The sequence below is a fragment of the Condylura cristata genome, unplaced genomic scaffold (genome assembly GCF_000260355.1).
Source record: "Condylura cristata isolate star-nosed mole 26May11 unplaced genomic scaffold, ConCri1.0 scaffold00041, whole genome shotgun sequence".
NCBI lineage: Eukaryota > Metazoa > Chordata > Mammalia > Eulipotyphla > Talpidae > Condylura > Condylura cristata.
The window spans coordinates 6,100,264-6,115,194 of record NW_004567142.1 but is presented as its reverse complement, the minus strand read 5'-3'; the positions used below and the strand labels follow the sequence as shown (position 1 = coordinate 6,115,194).

Here is a 14,931-nt window from a genome sequence, read left to right as displayed (position 1 = left end):
CGTTCTTTTCCATCCCCTCTTTTGGGCACTTTGCATTTTCTACCCAAATCAGTGTCCTCAGATTGCACATCGTTGGTCCTCAGTAAATATGCTTTGCCTTTTTACTGGCTCTGGGTCTTTACGCTGAAAAGGGGAAGTGCAGGGTTTCACTGCAGTTATCTCAGCGCACAGCACAGGCTCTTACTTGTGGGAGAAGCTGAAGACACAATTAAGCCCGGGTTGCCTGGTGTGGGGCTTAGCACGGTGACTCAGTTTGGGACCTCTCCTGTCACCCCACTACTGCTCCACCATCCTGCCTTTGGCATGACTCCCTGAAGATGCCTTCTGCCTGCTAGAGGGGGCTGGCAGTTGATAACGCCAGTCAGCTCTTCAGATTTACGTGGTTGAATTTTGTGTTAACAGGACAAGAAGACAGAAGCAGAAGACAGAAAGACAAACGGAGTAAGACCCAGCGGTGGCCCAGGCGGAGGTCCTGCGCGAGTGTGGAGTCGAGTGGCCGTGGCTCGTTGCACTGTGAAATCCTGACTTGGGGCCCATAATCTAGTTCATTAAGAACTTGTCTTATTTCTAAATTATGCAGAGGAGATTGGGGGTGGTGAGTCGGGGCCTGACACACCAGTATTTCCTAACTACCGTGTGAGAAATACTTCCATTGGCAGCCCTGTTCACGCAGCAGCAGACAGCTCGGTTGCAGGTCATCCTCTTCCCTTTCAAGAAATGGCGGACGACCTTGTGCTAAAAGTGGGGTTTTGAAAAAACACTTTCCAACACTCAACACGTCTCTAACAGCTGGGCGCTCAGCAGCTTGTCTTCCTCTAAGTGGTTTGGCAAGTGGGCACGCTGGACGGAGGCCTCCAGAGGAGCGATGCCCCTCAAGTCCTGTGGGCCTTGCTGGCGGGCGGGCGAGACTGCTCCGGGGCTTGGCCCCAGCTGCTGCCGAGGCTGCCGCACAGGCGGCCACTTCCAGGCCCACCTTACTGTTACCCATTTTGATTATTTTTTTCTGGAAAAGAGTTTTAATCTTGGGGTTGATTAAGCCCACGAGAGAAGCTTCTCTCTCTTTTTTTGAATAATAGTTTATTTTTACATCACTTTGTGCCTTTTTCCATCTCATTGTGCTCCCCAGGGGGCTTGCCATCACCATAGCCCAGTGCATTTCCCTCCCCCCACTGTTTTTGATCCCACTCCCCACTCTGCCCCACAGAATGTCTCTGGTCCTTAGCTGTTCATTATTATTTGCTCAGGACAATGAAAGGTCATGTGGAACCAGGGCAAACCTTTTCTGTTTTAACTTGCCCAGGCCACAGTGTCAGAATTCACTTAGACCCAGTTTCTGCTCCCTGAGCTCTCACTGCTCAGGGTATCTTGGTGAGAGCCACCCCGTGCCCACTTGTGGCATGGATATTAGAGTAGACCAGGACGCCTGAGCCTAAGCAAATGGGGTTCCTGAGAAGATATTAAAAATTCGGCATTTGTTTGTGGCTGGCAGTTTTCAGCGAGCATGTGCCCAGTTCTGACTAGGCTTTAAAATGTGTCTTAGTCCTTGGAAAGCATGAAAACTGCTGAGACCCGGGCAGGCCACTCCCAGCTTCTCTGTATCCCGGTGAACATCAGCTGAGTCAGCTCCTGGCATTTGGACCTCTTCTGGCTCCCACACCCCGTGGCCCCAGCCAGAGGCCAAGGACAGGCTCGGGGGTGCATGGACCACATGCCGGCTACTGAGGGAGGGGCCAGGCGCCTGGGGGGTGGCATTTTCCTTGGCTGTGTGCCAGGGGCTCAGGACTGGGCTCTGCAGCAGGAAGGGCTTGCCGAAGGACAGGCAGCACTGGGGTCTCCGCACCAGTGGCTCGCCCCTGTGCCCCTCTTGCAGCCGGGAGCAGACTGTCTTCCTGCGTGCAGCGCTCCCTTCTGTGCGCGTGGGGTAGAAGAAGTGGGGGGGAGTTCTCAGCATTAAACAGCATTTCCGTCACAGAATGACCTCACCCAAGAAAGAAGCCCAGAGGAAGAGGAAAGAAAGAAGAATGGCTCTTTCCCAGGTAACATCAGTATTCGTAGTTGGTCTCTGACCATGTCCTTCCTGGGCTTGCTCCTCAGCTGTCTGACCACTGTCGGAGGGTGCGTGCTTTGTCTGACGTCGTAAATGCATCTGGAGTCAAAATAGGTGAATGGCTGTATCTGTCCCTAAATATAGGAACTTTAGAAACAAAGAAGAGCTGACCACTTGTCTACCAGCAGGGGATTTAAATTCACAGCACACCCAGCCACAAAGCACACACACAGGTGTGTCCTCTTAGGGACTGTGGCGCAGCAGGGGTGTAAGGGAGAAAATGGTTAGAGTTTGGCAGCTTACAGAACATTCTGTCATCAGAGGGACGTCGCTAGCTGAGAATTTTTTGATTCAACATCTCACATATTTTTGAGATAAACTTCGCAAAAGTGTTGCAGTGTAGAGAGTAAGAAGTAGAATACTCCCCCCGTCACGTCTTTCACTATCACTCTTCCTATCAGGAGAAGAAAATAGACAAGAAAATGAAATAAAAGGCATCAAAATTGGAAAAGAAGTCAAACTGTCTGTAGTCTTGAACTGGTATTTAGAAATACCTAAACCTTACACACACACAAAAACCTTAAATCTACCAGTTATAGAATAGAAACACTCAAAAATCAGTTGTTCACAGGTGCATTAGCAATGAACAAATTGAAATTAAGTATAGTTACACATTAGAAATTATAAAATATTACTAAAAAAAAAAAAAAGAAAGAAACCCCAAGTGAAGGCCCCCCCCTGGCGGCATAACCAGTTACTGCAGCACTAGGAAGCTGTCTCCAGCCCCTGCAGGAGTTGGATCCCAGCCAGGGAGGGACCCCAGGGCCCAGCAGACCTCTCCTGTCTCCCCCTGCTCCCTCAGCAGTGGGTTTCAGTAGGTCAGCCTGTTCTGCTCCCCACGCTGGTGAATCCTCTCACCTCCCCACACCTCTGGCCTACACCCCAGCTCTTGTATGCATAAATCAAAATATATATTAAGAAAAAAAGACTAACTATGAAACTCTAGATAAAAATAAGGTAAATTTTTATCCCCTGTGTATGGCAGCAGACTTTTAGACACGACAGAAGAAAGACAGAATCGATAAACTGGTGTGCATCAAAATAGCTAATGTCTGTGTGTTGTAGGGCACTGTCCCGGAAGTGAAATCTGCCAAGTGGGAGTCAATATGCATAAGTCACATGTCTGGTAAGGGCGTGGTATCTGGAATATAAGAAGTAGTTCTACAACTCAACCAAAAAGCAAAGATTCCTATTAAAAAGTCTTCAAAGGATTCTGATGCACATTTCTCCAATGGGCATATAGCAACAAGCTCACGAGCAGATGCTCAGTGAAACTGCTCATTAGTCAAAATGCAAAATCAAAACCGTTTACTTGACACCATTCCCAGGCACCAGGATGACTGGGATAAAGCAGCATTGGTAGGCAGCTTTCAGAGTCGAGGCGCAGGGCGGAGCGTTTCACTCCCGGCATGCACTGAAAAGAACTGGAGTCAGGTGTTCGGAAACGTGACCCGAACGCCACAGCACAACTAACACCGGCGCACAGCGCAGCCAGCACCGGGGGGTGAGGAGGTACAGGGATGCAGGCACACCAGGCGGGTCACTCCGCGGTAGGAAAGGGATTTACTTTGAGGCGCAGGGCCTGCGCAAACCAGTGGGAGGCGAAAAGCGAGGCGTAAAGACCACACTATACCTGCCCACCTATGTGGAGCGCTCCCGAGGAGGAGGAGAACAGGCCGCTGCTTAATGACAAAGGGTCTCTGTGGTGAGGTTGGTTTTGAACTTAACAGTGATTTTTCGATGCCGAGTGTGAGTGTGGGCACTTGGAAATGGCCAACTTTACCTTGCGTGGCTACTCCAGCAAAGGCAACGCTCACACATCCCAAGCAGTTTTTACTTTGCATTAAAGTAACTCCCCGTCCACTTGGTGAAATGTGCTTTCCTCTCAGGGACAGCTGACGTTCGAGGACGTGGCCATCGAGTTCTCCGAGGAGGAGTGGGCCTGCCTGGGGCCTGCGCAGCGGGCCCTGTACCAGGAGGTGATGCTGGAGGCCATCAGAAGCCTGGTGGCCCTGGGTGAGGAGCCCCCCCCATGTTTGTCCTGTTCATCTTTGCATGTCCCTTGTGAGGCTCTGTGGTCTCATCTGTGTGCTTAATTAATGCAGTACTTCTGGAAAGAGGACTAGGTATCTGCTCACCTAACGTAATCCCTAACCATTCAGAGAGGCAGTCAGTGGGCTGATCTTTGAAAGGTTTTTCTATGTCATGTCCCCTCTTAGCTGAACAGACATCTGGGAGTTTATTCTGGAAAAGTACAGGATATCAGTTTTGTTTGTGAGTTGAAATCTCTCCTGGGCAGAATATTACCTCCACTTGGCAGGGCGAAGAGCCCTGGGCCACGGAGATTGAAGTGCAAATTGAGGGACATGCAAATGGATGGGATGTGTCAAGCCAAGTCCACCATGGGAACGCCTCAAATGGGAAAGCTCTGAGGAAATACATGTTTATTTCTCATCAGCTCCAGTGGGAATTCATATTCCTGCTCTCTTTCAAATACACCAGTGGCTACACTGTCCTCCGCTCTGCCTGCACTGACAGTTTGCAGCCTGGGCTTCTCAGGAGTGCTCCTTCACCCGCTCTCACTCTGGAGAGGGCTGGGCTAAACCCTAACCCTCTGCAGTTACCACCCCAGGACCCTTTCAGTTTCCATTCCCGTTTTGTTCTTGGGCGAATTCTCAGCGACAGAAAGGCAACATGGCCGCTTTCCCACTGCAGGTGGTTCTGGGAAGCTTCACGGGAATGTTGGGCCTTTGCCCTGCTCGCGTCCCTTAGCCTTCGCTCTGGGGTATTGTTACACCTGTCACAGAGGAATGGAGGAAACTTCTGCGGGTGTTACGCAGTAGGAGTAGAAAGGCTTGTCACGGAGGTCCACACTTGTTTCCACACACACGAAGTGTGACCTCGCTGCGTGCTCTCCCCGGAGCGAGAGTCTGTGTGCTGACCTCTGTGTGCTGTGCCCTTGGTCAAGAACTCCGCTAATGCAGCCGTCTCCCTGTCGTGCATTTCTCTCACTCTAGCTTTCCTGGTTTCTTATGCTTTTCTCAGATTTTGCCTACAAACGCATGCTTTCAGAATACAGACCCAGAGGGTCTGAAGTGTGAGCCTCGCTTCCTTATGAGTAGTTAAGATATCTTTACTTCTGTTCATCTGAACTTAATGCTGCAAAAATCCATGATTCTCAACAGTTTTCCTTTTTCTACTGTATGTTCTTCCTAACCTGGAAGTTATTCCTCTACTTCTCAAAGAATTCTTTTGAATTCCAGAGACCATTATTTTCTATAACTGGTAAAAGTTTACCTGTTAGATTTATCATGGGTTGCTGAAGTGATTTTATTATAATACATAGTTTTTTTAGTAATTTTTTCATACATCATATCCTCGCACATTACTAAAAAGACAAAATTAGAGGAGACAGTCTGAAATCTCAGTTATGATTTCACGTCAGCAGTTACACATAGTTCCAAACTGAACTATGATTTATTTACCCATATCTGGACAAAAAAAATATGGGTAGTATGTAGTGTGCACTATAGAAATTTTCTTACCTAAGAAAATATAATATACACAAAAATTACAATAATGTTTGAAGGTGACACTTGAGGAAATTCATTTTGAAGTTCATAGAAGTATTTTTTATGTACTTTATGTTTCACTATAAACTACCCTCTGATTTTACTTAACAGGAAGACTTTCTGCTGGATCTTTAATCAAGGAACTATCACAGGACATTGTTAAAGGAAAATTACATCATCTATTGATCTTGGAAAATAAAAGCCATGGCCTCAAGGATTTGGACCTCACAGAAATCTGGGGAAATGCGGATGCATTTGAGAGTGCATGGGACGATGATGGAAGGAATGGTAAAGCCATGTCCCCCACCCCCAACAGTCGCCCTGGTAGGGAAGAACAGCTTGATGAGTCCTCAGCTGACGCTGCTCAAAATCTGAGTGTTCCTGCAGGAGACAGTACAGACCTGTATTCTGGCGACAAGCCACTTGAGAGGACCTTGCTGAAAGTGAACAATGGTGTCAGCGATGCTCAAAACAGGTATATTAAATGTTTGCAAACGAGAACTGAATCAAGTTTGCAGGCACACCTGACTGAACTGCCGAGCTGTCCGAGTAAGGAGAAGATTTCAGAGTGCCACGAAGCTGAGAAGCCTAAGAGCAACGGTCCCTCAGTTTTGTCCCCTCAAAGGATTCCGCCAAGTGTCAAAAACATTTGTAATAAATATAAGAAGATGTTAAAATATCCTTTCTTACCTGCAAAATACAGGCGAACACATCCTAGAGAAAAATGTTACAAATGTAATGACTGTGGGAAGACTTTCAGCAAAAGCTCCAACCTCACAAACCATAAGCGAATCCATTCTGGACAGAGGCCTTACAAGTGTAAAGAGTGTGGCAAAGCCTTTACGCAAGGCTCACACCTCACGAGACATCAGAGTGTCCACACGGGAGAAAAACCGTTCAAGTGTAACATTTGTGCCAAAGTCTACACTCGAAATTCACACCTTACGAGGCACCAGCAGATGCACGGGGCGGAGAAGCCTTACAAATGCAGGGAGTGCGGCAAAGCTTTTACCCAGTCTTCGAATTTTACTCGCCATCTGAGGATCCACACTGGTGAGAACCTTAACAAGTGTGAGGAATGCGGCAAAGCCTTTGCTGTCCATTCAAACCTTGTGAAGCACATGGAAGAAGTCCACTCTGGAGAGAAACCGTACTTGTGTCTGGAGTGTGGCAAAGCTTTTAAGCACAGCTCACACCTCACGAGTCATCAGGCAATTCGCCCTGGAGAGAAGCCCCACAAATGCAGCGTGTGCGGCAAGGCTTTTCTGCAGTGTGCGAGGCTCACGGAGCATCACCGGATCCACACGGGAGAAAAGCCCTTCAAGTGCAGCAAGTGTGGTGACGCCTTCATGACACGATCGCAGCTTTGGGGGCACGAGAGAACTCACGCTCCAGAGAAGCCTCACAAGTGCAGCGAGGCCGGGTGCGGCCAGAGCTTCCTGCACCAGACGCAGCTTGTGCAACACAGGATGAGCCACACGGGACAGAAGCCTCACAAGCCCCATGAGAGCAACAAAGGCTTGAGTCACCGCTCAGACCTCACTAGAGCTCAGAGAGGCCAAACAGGAGAGAAAAATTATAAGTGCCCCGTATGCGGCAAAGTCTGCAGTCGGAAGTCACACCTTGTACGGCACCAGAGAAGTCACACAGGCGGGAAATCTCACAAAGGTAACAAACTGGGTAAAGCTCTTCCCCAAAATCTGCGCCTGTGGAGTCAGGAGAAGACTCACGCTGGAGAGAAGCCTTACAGATGCAGCGACTGTGGCAAGACCTTTGCGAAACGCTCAACCCTCACTACCCACGTAAGAGTCCACACCGGAGAGAAACCCTACATTTGTATCGAGTGTGGTAAGGGCTTCAAGCAGCGGTCACACCTCACAAACCACGAGAGCACACACTCCGAGGAGAAGCCGCACAAATGCAATGTGTGTGGCAAGGCTTTTATCCAGAGCTCACGGCTGATGGAGCATCACAGAATTCACACGGGGGAGAAACCTTACAAGTGCAGCAGGTGTGATAAGGCCTTTATCAAACGCTCACAGCTGTGTAGCCACGAGAGAACGCACACTGGCGAGAAGCCTTACAAGTGTAAGGAGTGTGGCAAAGCCTTTAGTCACGACTCCAACCTCATCCGGCACCACAGAATCCACACGGGAGAGAAGCCGTATAAGTGTAATGTGTGCGGCAAAGTCTGTAGTCGAAATTCTCACCTCGTGAGTCACCAGAAGATACACTCTGGAGGGAAACCTTACAAGTGTGTTGAATGTGGCAAAGGCTTTACAGATCAGTCAGCCCTCACAACTCATAAGAACATCCACACTGGTGAGAAACCGTACAAGTGCGATGAATGTGGCAAAGCGTTCGCCCAGTTCAGAAATGTTACAAAGCATCAGAAAATACACACCAAAAAGAAACGCTAAAATAGGTGGCGTTATTTCTCCTGCAAAATGGAAACTTTGGGCATCACCAGAGTTCATGGCAGGAGGAAACTTCAAGCAGAAAGACTGAGACAGAACGTAAGCCCTAATGGTCAGACTGAACGTTCACAGTGGAGACAGGCCACACAAAACCAGTGCGCATGGTGAGGCCTTGTCCCCAGAGCGCCACCACTGGAAATCAGAATATATGCATTTGAGAGAAGCCGCACAAGCGCGATGAATGGCAGGGCTAATGCCAACTTTACATGTTGTGGAACATGACAGAAATTCACCCTGGAGAGAAAGTTTACAAATACCATGAAGGTGATCTGCCTTTTCACAACTATACACTTTCACGAAAGAATTCATGTAACACGGGAACCCGACACGTGTCAAGGCCTTTGGGGAGTGCACTCGGGATACAGTTAAAAACCTCTGGACAGAAGCCAGTGAGGACAACTGCTGCTTCTGTCAGTTGGCAACATGAGGAAATTCATACTAAGGGAAAATGAGTCTAGTACGTCTGAAGATGAAACCATCCTCTTGTTAAATTCCACCAAGAAACATTAAAATTAGTTAAAACCCCTGAGGCGACCTCCTTAGTGGAACGAGGACACCTGTAAGAGGTCTAGTTAGGTTTCGTTTGTGTTCCCTCAGGTAGGTGAGGCTTCTTGACAAAGCTGTATTACTGGTGACGCCAGCTTGAAGTTTGGAATCTGGTGTCGCTCTCCTCTGCAGGCTTTCCGCGTGCCACGGTGGTCCCTTTCCCCTAAGAGGCAAGCACCTGACTGAGTAGCGGGGTCAGTCACCCCGTGAGCCTGGAGAGAGTAGAGCACTGGTTTGTAGACAGACGACAGTCTAAATCTGGAGCCTTAGAGAGTAGCAGAGAATAGATGTGAACTTACTATGCCAATTGTTCCCGTGGCAATGGCCCCACCTCTACAGTTGCAGGTGACTGAGGGCTTCTGTTGCCCTACCAGGAAAGGGTTATTCTACCAGATGATCGAGGCGTGCGGAGAAAGAAGTTTTCATGTGAGTAGAGGGACTGACTAGGGTGGGTTACTAGGCACTAACTAGGGTGGGTTACTGGGCACAGCAATGTGGTAGGAGAGGAGGAGGAATGAAGTAGTGTTAAAAGGTAACACCTGCTATGTAGTCACAGGCTAGTGAAAATTAGGTTTTTGGAAGCTGAATACACAGTTACACAGGCCAGTGAGGGACTCGATGCTGACAACTGAAATGGCCTTTAGATGCCATTTTAATATCAACAAACTTGTCATGTATAAGTAAGTAAATAATTTGTGTAACTATGAATCACATCCCTTCTTTCACCTAAGAACATCCCACTTCATTGAGGTACATACTGAACAGAGTAAGTCCTAAGACTCCAGGTTGTTAGCGCTAACAGTGGTATCTATACAATTTCTGTATTAAAAGTGAACAAACTGTACCTGAAAATGTATTATTTCTGACTTGCATTTGAGTCGTCACTCCACAGCGTATGCCAGGCTATTTCTGTGGCTGGAATGACATTACCACAGCAGTTCAATTACTGCCCCCCCTCCCCCGTCGCTACACGCTTAGATTTATATGGGCCCTCATTTGTGCCAAAGATGGACCTCCCAGTTGCTCCCTTATGTGAAATACTAATAGACACTTTTTTTTTTAATACTAGAAACGAGGGGAAAGAAATTGTGTGCTTGTATTGCCCTAGGATATGATTTGAAAAGACCGGTATTCATGAGAATAAAATTGTCATAACTGGCAACATGAAGATATTGCTGATAAATTGGAATTCTCCTGGACTCACTGAGACATTTTGTTAGCCTGTACTCGGCCTATTCTGCCATCAGAGCTGATGGTGCTGTTTGCTCGAGTCATTACGAGTTTATATATTCAGGACTTTCCAAGTTGTTCCAAAAGTGACTGGAGCGCAGGGATGGGTGACCAGTGTGTTATGGAGACGAGATGGGGATGGAGCAGCAGAACTTGTACTGTCGGTTTACTGGGCAAGGGAGGGAGCATCTGGGCCTTAACCACACGCCTACCACAAGGGCACAGCAGGAAGTCGTGGGGAGGCTTAAAATGTCAGTCACCACATGTGAGCATTCTTGCAGACGTAATGCTTACTCTTGGAACTCCTGACATACTGGTTGGGGAAGACTACCGTTTTCACCATGCTAGTAAGTTTCAACAACAAGGAATTGTCTGACCCACAGCATGAACCTACATGACATGTGTAACATGGCACTCAAAGCAAGAATGTCTATATTATGTCAGATGTAGTTGTTTTCAGAGAAAATAAAATCACCGTGGGAAATTACAAAACGACAGGCGAAGAATCTGCCGAGGTGATTCAGCAATCCTAAGTGGACATGCGCTAAAGAACACCTGCCCGGCACAGGTGTTCACAGAACTTGGGAAAAATGGACAAAGTTGTTAATGCAGTTTGTACTTGAATGTATCTCGGTAACAGAGAACTCCACAGAATCAGCGGGCACAGATGTGCAACATGGGGTCCGGTCAACATTTTTAGAACACTGCACAAAAAGTAGATTAATGCGGTTTTCACCGACATCAGCAAGCTAGATCATGGCCGCTACCATATAATACCCCTCAACAAGGTTAGACGACATCAAACGACAGATCATATCCTTGGCCTATCATGGAACCCAACTACAAACCAAAAACCGCAAAAAGGGACGTCAAACACTAGGAAACCAAGCAGCGTCCCCTTTCAGGAGAAGGTAATGCCATCAACGTGGGCTCCTACCAAGTCGGGTGGGGGTGGGAGGCAGGGCGAGCGTGGACAGTGGTGTTTCTGCAGTTTCTGCCTTTCGGATACAGCATTTTTTGTCTCCTTTAAACATTAGTTCCTAATGAGCCTGCAGAAATGCTCTAAAGTCAGATTGTGGGGAGGATTTCACATCTCTGTAAATGTCCTAAAAACTATTGAATTCTACAGTTAAAATGAAACGATTTTATGATGTGTAAATTACAGCTCAATAAACTTGTTTACTTTTTATTCAATATCACGCCTAGACCCAACAGATCTATTACCTCAACTTCATTTACTGGTTTGCACAGCTTTCAGATGCAGTTGTACATGGCTTGCCTCTCACTACATTATGTGTAACGTCCGCTCTGTGGCTCTATTGATAATGGTATGGTCCGCCATCAGCAATAAGCCTCTACCACAGCAGTTTCCTCTCAGGTCTATACTTAGTCACAACAGCTAGAGTCAGCTCAGCAGTTGGTGGTATTTTATGGTGTCCCTGGTTAATGTGAACGTGCTTTCTGTATGCAACTTAAGAGGGAACTGTCCTTACCTCAAATCCAGTCTCATCTTGCAGAAGCTTGTGGGTTGTGAGGAGAATCAAGTGTTTCAACATCTTATTTAACTCTCCAGTCACTGGTAATACTGAGCCATGAAGTAAAAACATTTTGATAGAACCCATGTAAAAGCGGCAGGAGATGGGCATTAATGTAAGTACAGATGTGAGTAGCTGAAGGACAGAAGTAACTGCCTTGCCTGTGAGTGAAGCTCCACGGGGATGAGCCGGGTGGCCGCCCCCAGACAAGGCGGAAACTGGCCCTGATTCGGCCACCTGGCTGCTGGGATTGTCTTTAAGCCTCTTTCTGTCCTGAGTTCCTTCACCTGTGGAGCGAGAGTGACATCAGTCCTTCAGAGCTGAAAATGTAATCAATAATGACACCCTTGGTGTCAAACGTGGACATGAACAGAAGATTTGGGACGTAAACAAATTCTGGGGGTTACTGGGGGGCAACGGCCACAGTAAATGTAGCACATACTTCTCCCTGCCAGTCGAGGAGCCACCGAGGTGGGCCACTCACAGCTGGCCTCCAGGGCAGCAGCTCTTCCAGTGACGGCCTGTCACGGGACACGGCAGGCCTGCGAGGGATCATCTCAAGCTACAGGTGGAATCTCGGGTCGCTCTCATCCACCACGACTGCAGTCCCCCAGAGTGCTGCCCTCTTCCCTTGATTCTCAGGCGCTCACCACAGCCGAGCCCCTCAGAGTCGGGGCCAGGAAAGGGCCTAAAGCCAGGTGGCCAGTTCGCACCAGTTCTGGGTCTGGCCACCGCAGCAGTGCTTCGGGTATGAAGCGGGGCAGTAAGCGCCCTAGTCGGTGTCCCGCCACGGGCCCTCGGTCGCCATGTAAATCAGCCGACCGGAAGCTGCCCATGTCCCAAGGTGAGCTGAAACAGCAACGCCCACGCAACCGGCGGCGCCCGCGCTACCAGGCCAGGCTGGAGCGCGCAGGGGACAGTAGAGGCCGAGCGGCCAAGCCAAGAGCATGCTGGTACCTGCGCCCCTGTGGCCTGGGAGGGCGCGGCCCAGCGGCTCCAGGTGGGCGACTTCCGGCCCGGCGCCCCGCCCACTCGGCTCTCCAGGCGCGAGGAAGCAGCCCGCGCTCCGGGAGGAGGGAGGAGCGAGCCCCGCCCGACACGCTCGCGCCGCGCAGGCCCAGCCTCTCCGCGCACCACCCAGGCTCCGCCCCCAGCCGCAGGCACCTCCCCGCGCGTGCGCAGCTGCTTCCGTCTGCTTGCTGTCGAGCTTCTGTCCCCGCGTGAGCAGTAGTTGTCCCCGCACCCGCCCCTCCGTCCGAGTCTTTTCAGACGTCGCCATGACACACTGGGGGTTCTCTGCGTTAAAATATCCCAGTAGGTCCCGCCCTGGGCTGCTCCGCCTTGCAGTTCCGGAGATGCGCCTTTCGAGATGCTTCCGGTGTCGTTGGCACCAAGGCCCCCCAGCCCAGTGGTTCTCCCGAAATCCTGCCAGAATTGCTTTTAGGTGTTGAAACAATGGCGGGGAGGGGGTGACTGTGGAGAGCCCACCAGCACCATGTGTGGCTTCGGCTATCTGCTCGGAGGATGCTCGCTGAGTTGGGACACAGCCAGCTGGCCACCGCCATCCTGCACACCTCGCTCCCTGTGTAAGTCATTCCTGTCACTGTCTCACACTTGTGTCTGCTTCGCGGTCGTGTCCTGCATCAAAGGCCTCACATTTACACAGGCTCTTTCTGGGGTGGATGGTCTGGTGTCCACTGGCGTATGCGCTCACGGTGAAGACTGTCGCGGTGGTGACACGTAAAAGGCCTCTGTCCAGAAAGAACTCTGATGATAACGGTGTGCACACTGGCCAGGCTGTGCCATGCTCCTACATCTGTGTGGTTTCTGCCCAGCATGTATTCTTGTCCAGACCCGCTAACCTTGCTCATTACATTTGAAGTTTCTCTGCAGTGTGCTGGCCCTGTGAGTGACAAGGCCAACTTCTGACAAAGCCCTTGGGCTCATTACACCTGTAAGGTTTCTCTTCAGTATGAATCCTCGCATGCTTTGATAGCTGTGAGTTTGTACAGAAGACCTTGCCACATTTAAGTTTCTCTTGTGCGTGAGGCAGCTCATGTCTGTGAAGGTATGATTCTGTAGTGAACATTTTCCACACACATCACAGCAAGAATGTATTCTCCAGTATGAATTCTCTGATGAATTATAAGGTAAAAATTTTCAGTAGGACTTTTGCCACACTCATTGCATTTAGTGTGGTTTCTCTCCAGAAAGCTGCCCCCTACGACAAGCTGTGGTATCAGGCCAGGCCCTTTCACACTCGCAACCCTTGTGTACTCTCTTATGATGTGCAGTGTGAATATTCACAAAAAGCTTTGACACATTCACTACATTTGTAGATTCTCTCACTTCTAGAAAAGATCTATTAAGAATAAAATAAGGGCCCTCCCTCCCTGGTGGCGCAGCAGGTTGGAGCGCAGCATTGCGAAGCTGGCTGTGGCTGCTTCAGTGCTAGCTGGATCCCTGCCCTGGAGGTGATCCACATGGCCAGGCAGACCTCTCCTGAACTGCCCGCTGCTCCCCTCATTGCTCTGCCTGCCCTGCTCCCCACTCTGTGGTGAATCCTCTCACAGCCCCTGCACCTCTGCCTGTACCCCAGTTCTGTATGCATAAATAAAATCTTAAAATGTATTAGAAGTAAACAAAGCAGATATTCAAAAATTAGGGGGAAAAATCAAACTAAAATTTGCTTCTTGGAATAAAACCAACGTGAACACCTTAACTTCTAAGGAAATAAATCACTACTCAGAAACCACTCAGCAAAGATTCAGATATTTCTACAGTAGAATTCTATCCAATATTTAAAGAACTAACAGTCTATTTCAAAACTTTTTTTTTTTCAGTTGAAAAGGGAACCAAACTCCTTCTAGGAAGCCAGAAATAGCAAAGCCAAAGATACTATAAATCATACAAGAAAACCACACCCCGATATCTCTGATAACCCTGCTGAAAATATCCCCAGATGAAAGCACCTTTAAGTGAGTGTATCCCATAGCCAAGAGGGATCTTTGCAACGTGGCTAAAAAAGGGAAAATCAATTTAATACTTCATTCACATCAACAGAAGGAAAAACCATGTGAACATCTCAATATGTGCACAGAAAACATTCAGTAAAAGTCAAGTCAACCATCATGAAAACAATGTAGAAACAGATACCACCTGTTTAAACATAATAAAGGCCAAACATCATGAGAGCACAGCAAACACACTCCACGGCTGGAAGTTTTCCCTCTAAGATCAAGACAGGCATGCTCACCCTTTCGACAAGAAAACAGAAAGGCTAGCCAGGTGAGAGCTCACCTATCTGGAGAGGAAGAGAGCAAACTTCCCCAACATAAAAAGAGGTGTATTGATCTAGTGCAGAATGGATATGCTCTTATATGGTAAAAATCCCGGAATACACACACACACACACACACACACACACACACACACACACACACACACACACACACACACACACA

At 48.7% G+C, this 14,931-nt stretch overlaps 1 protein-coding gene across 2 annotated transcripts; it reads left to right on the top strand.

Annotated features, from left to right (window-relative positions):
• The first annotated feature begins 1,786 nt into the window (after window positions 1-1,786).
• On the top strand, window positions 1,787-11,115 carry LOC101622293 (zinc finger protein 677-like). 2 transcript variants are annotated; one of them, XR_001146128.1, is made up of 4 exons: window positions 1,787-2,036; window positions 3,997-4,123; window positions 5,791-9,128; window positions 9,772-11,115. XR_001146128.1 is itself a non-coding variant. In XM_012733570.1 (3 exons), the coding sequence occupies exons 1-3, from the start codon at window positions 1,974-1,976 to the stop codon at window positions 8,097-8,099; spliced, it is 2,499 nt and encodes an 832-aa protein (XP_012589024.1). In that variant the 5' UTR covers window positions 1,787-1,973; the 3' UTR covers window positions 8,100-11,115. The 2 variants fall into 2 exon arrangements, 1 of the variants encoding a protein (XP_012589024.1); XM_012733570.1 differs by having other exon boundaries at window positions 5,791-11,115.
• The last annotated feature ends 3,816 nt before the right edge of the window (window positions 11,116-14,931 follow it).

What these genes read in the sequence shown, in the direction of transcription:
- LOC101622293 (XM_012733570.1), top strand. Translation starts at nt 1,974, where the DNA reads ATGACCTCACCCAAGAAAGAAGCCCAGAGGAAGAGGAAAGAAAGAAGA. An exon ending in GAAGAATGGCTCTTTCCCAG is followed by an intron (nt 2,037 to 3,996) that starts GTAACATCAGTA and finishes CTTTCCTCTCAG; the next exon opens with GGACAGCTGACGTTCGAGGA. An exon ending in CAGAAGCCTGGTGGCCCTGG is followed by an intron (nt 4,124 to 5,790) that starts GTGAGGAGCCCC and finishes TTTACTTAACAG; the next exon opens with GAAGACTTTCTGCTGGATCT.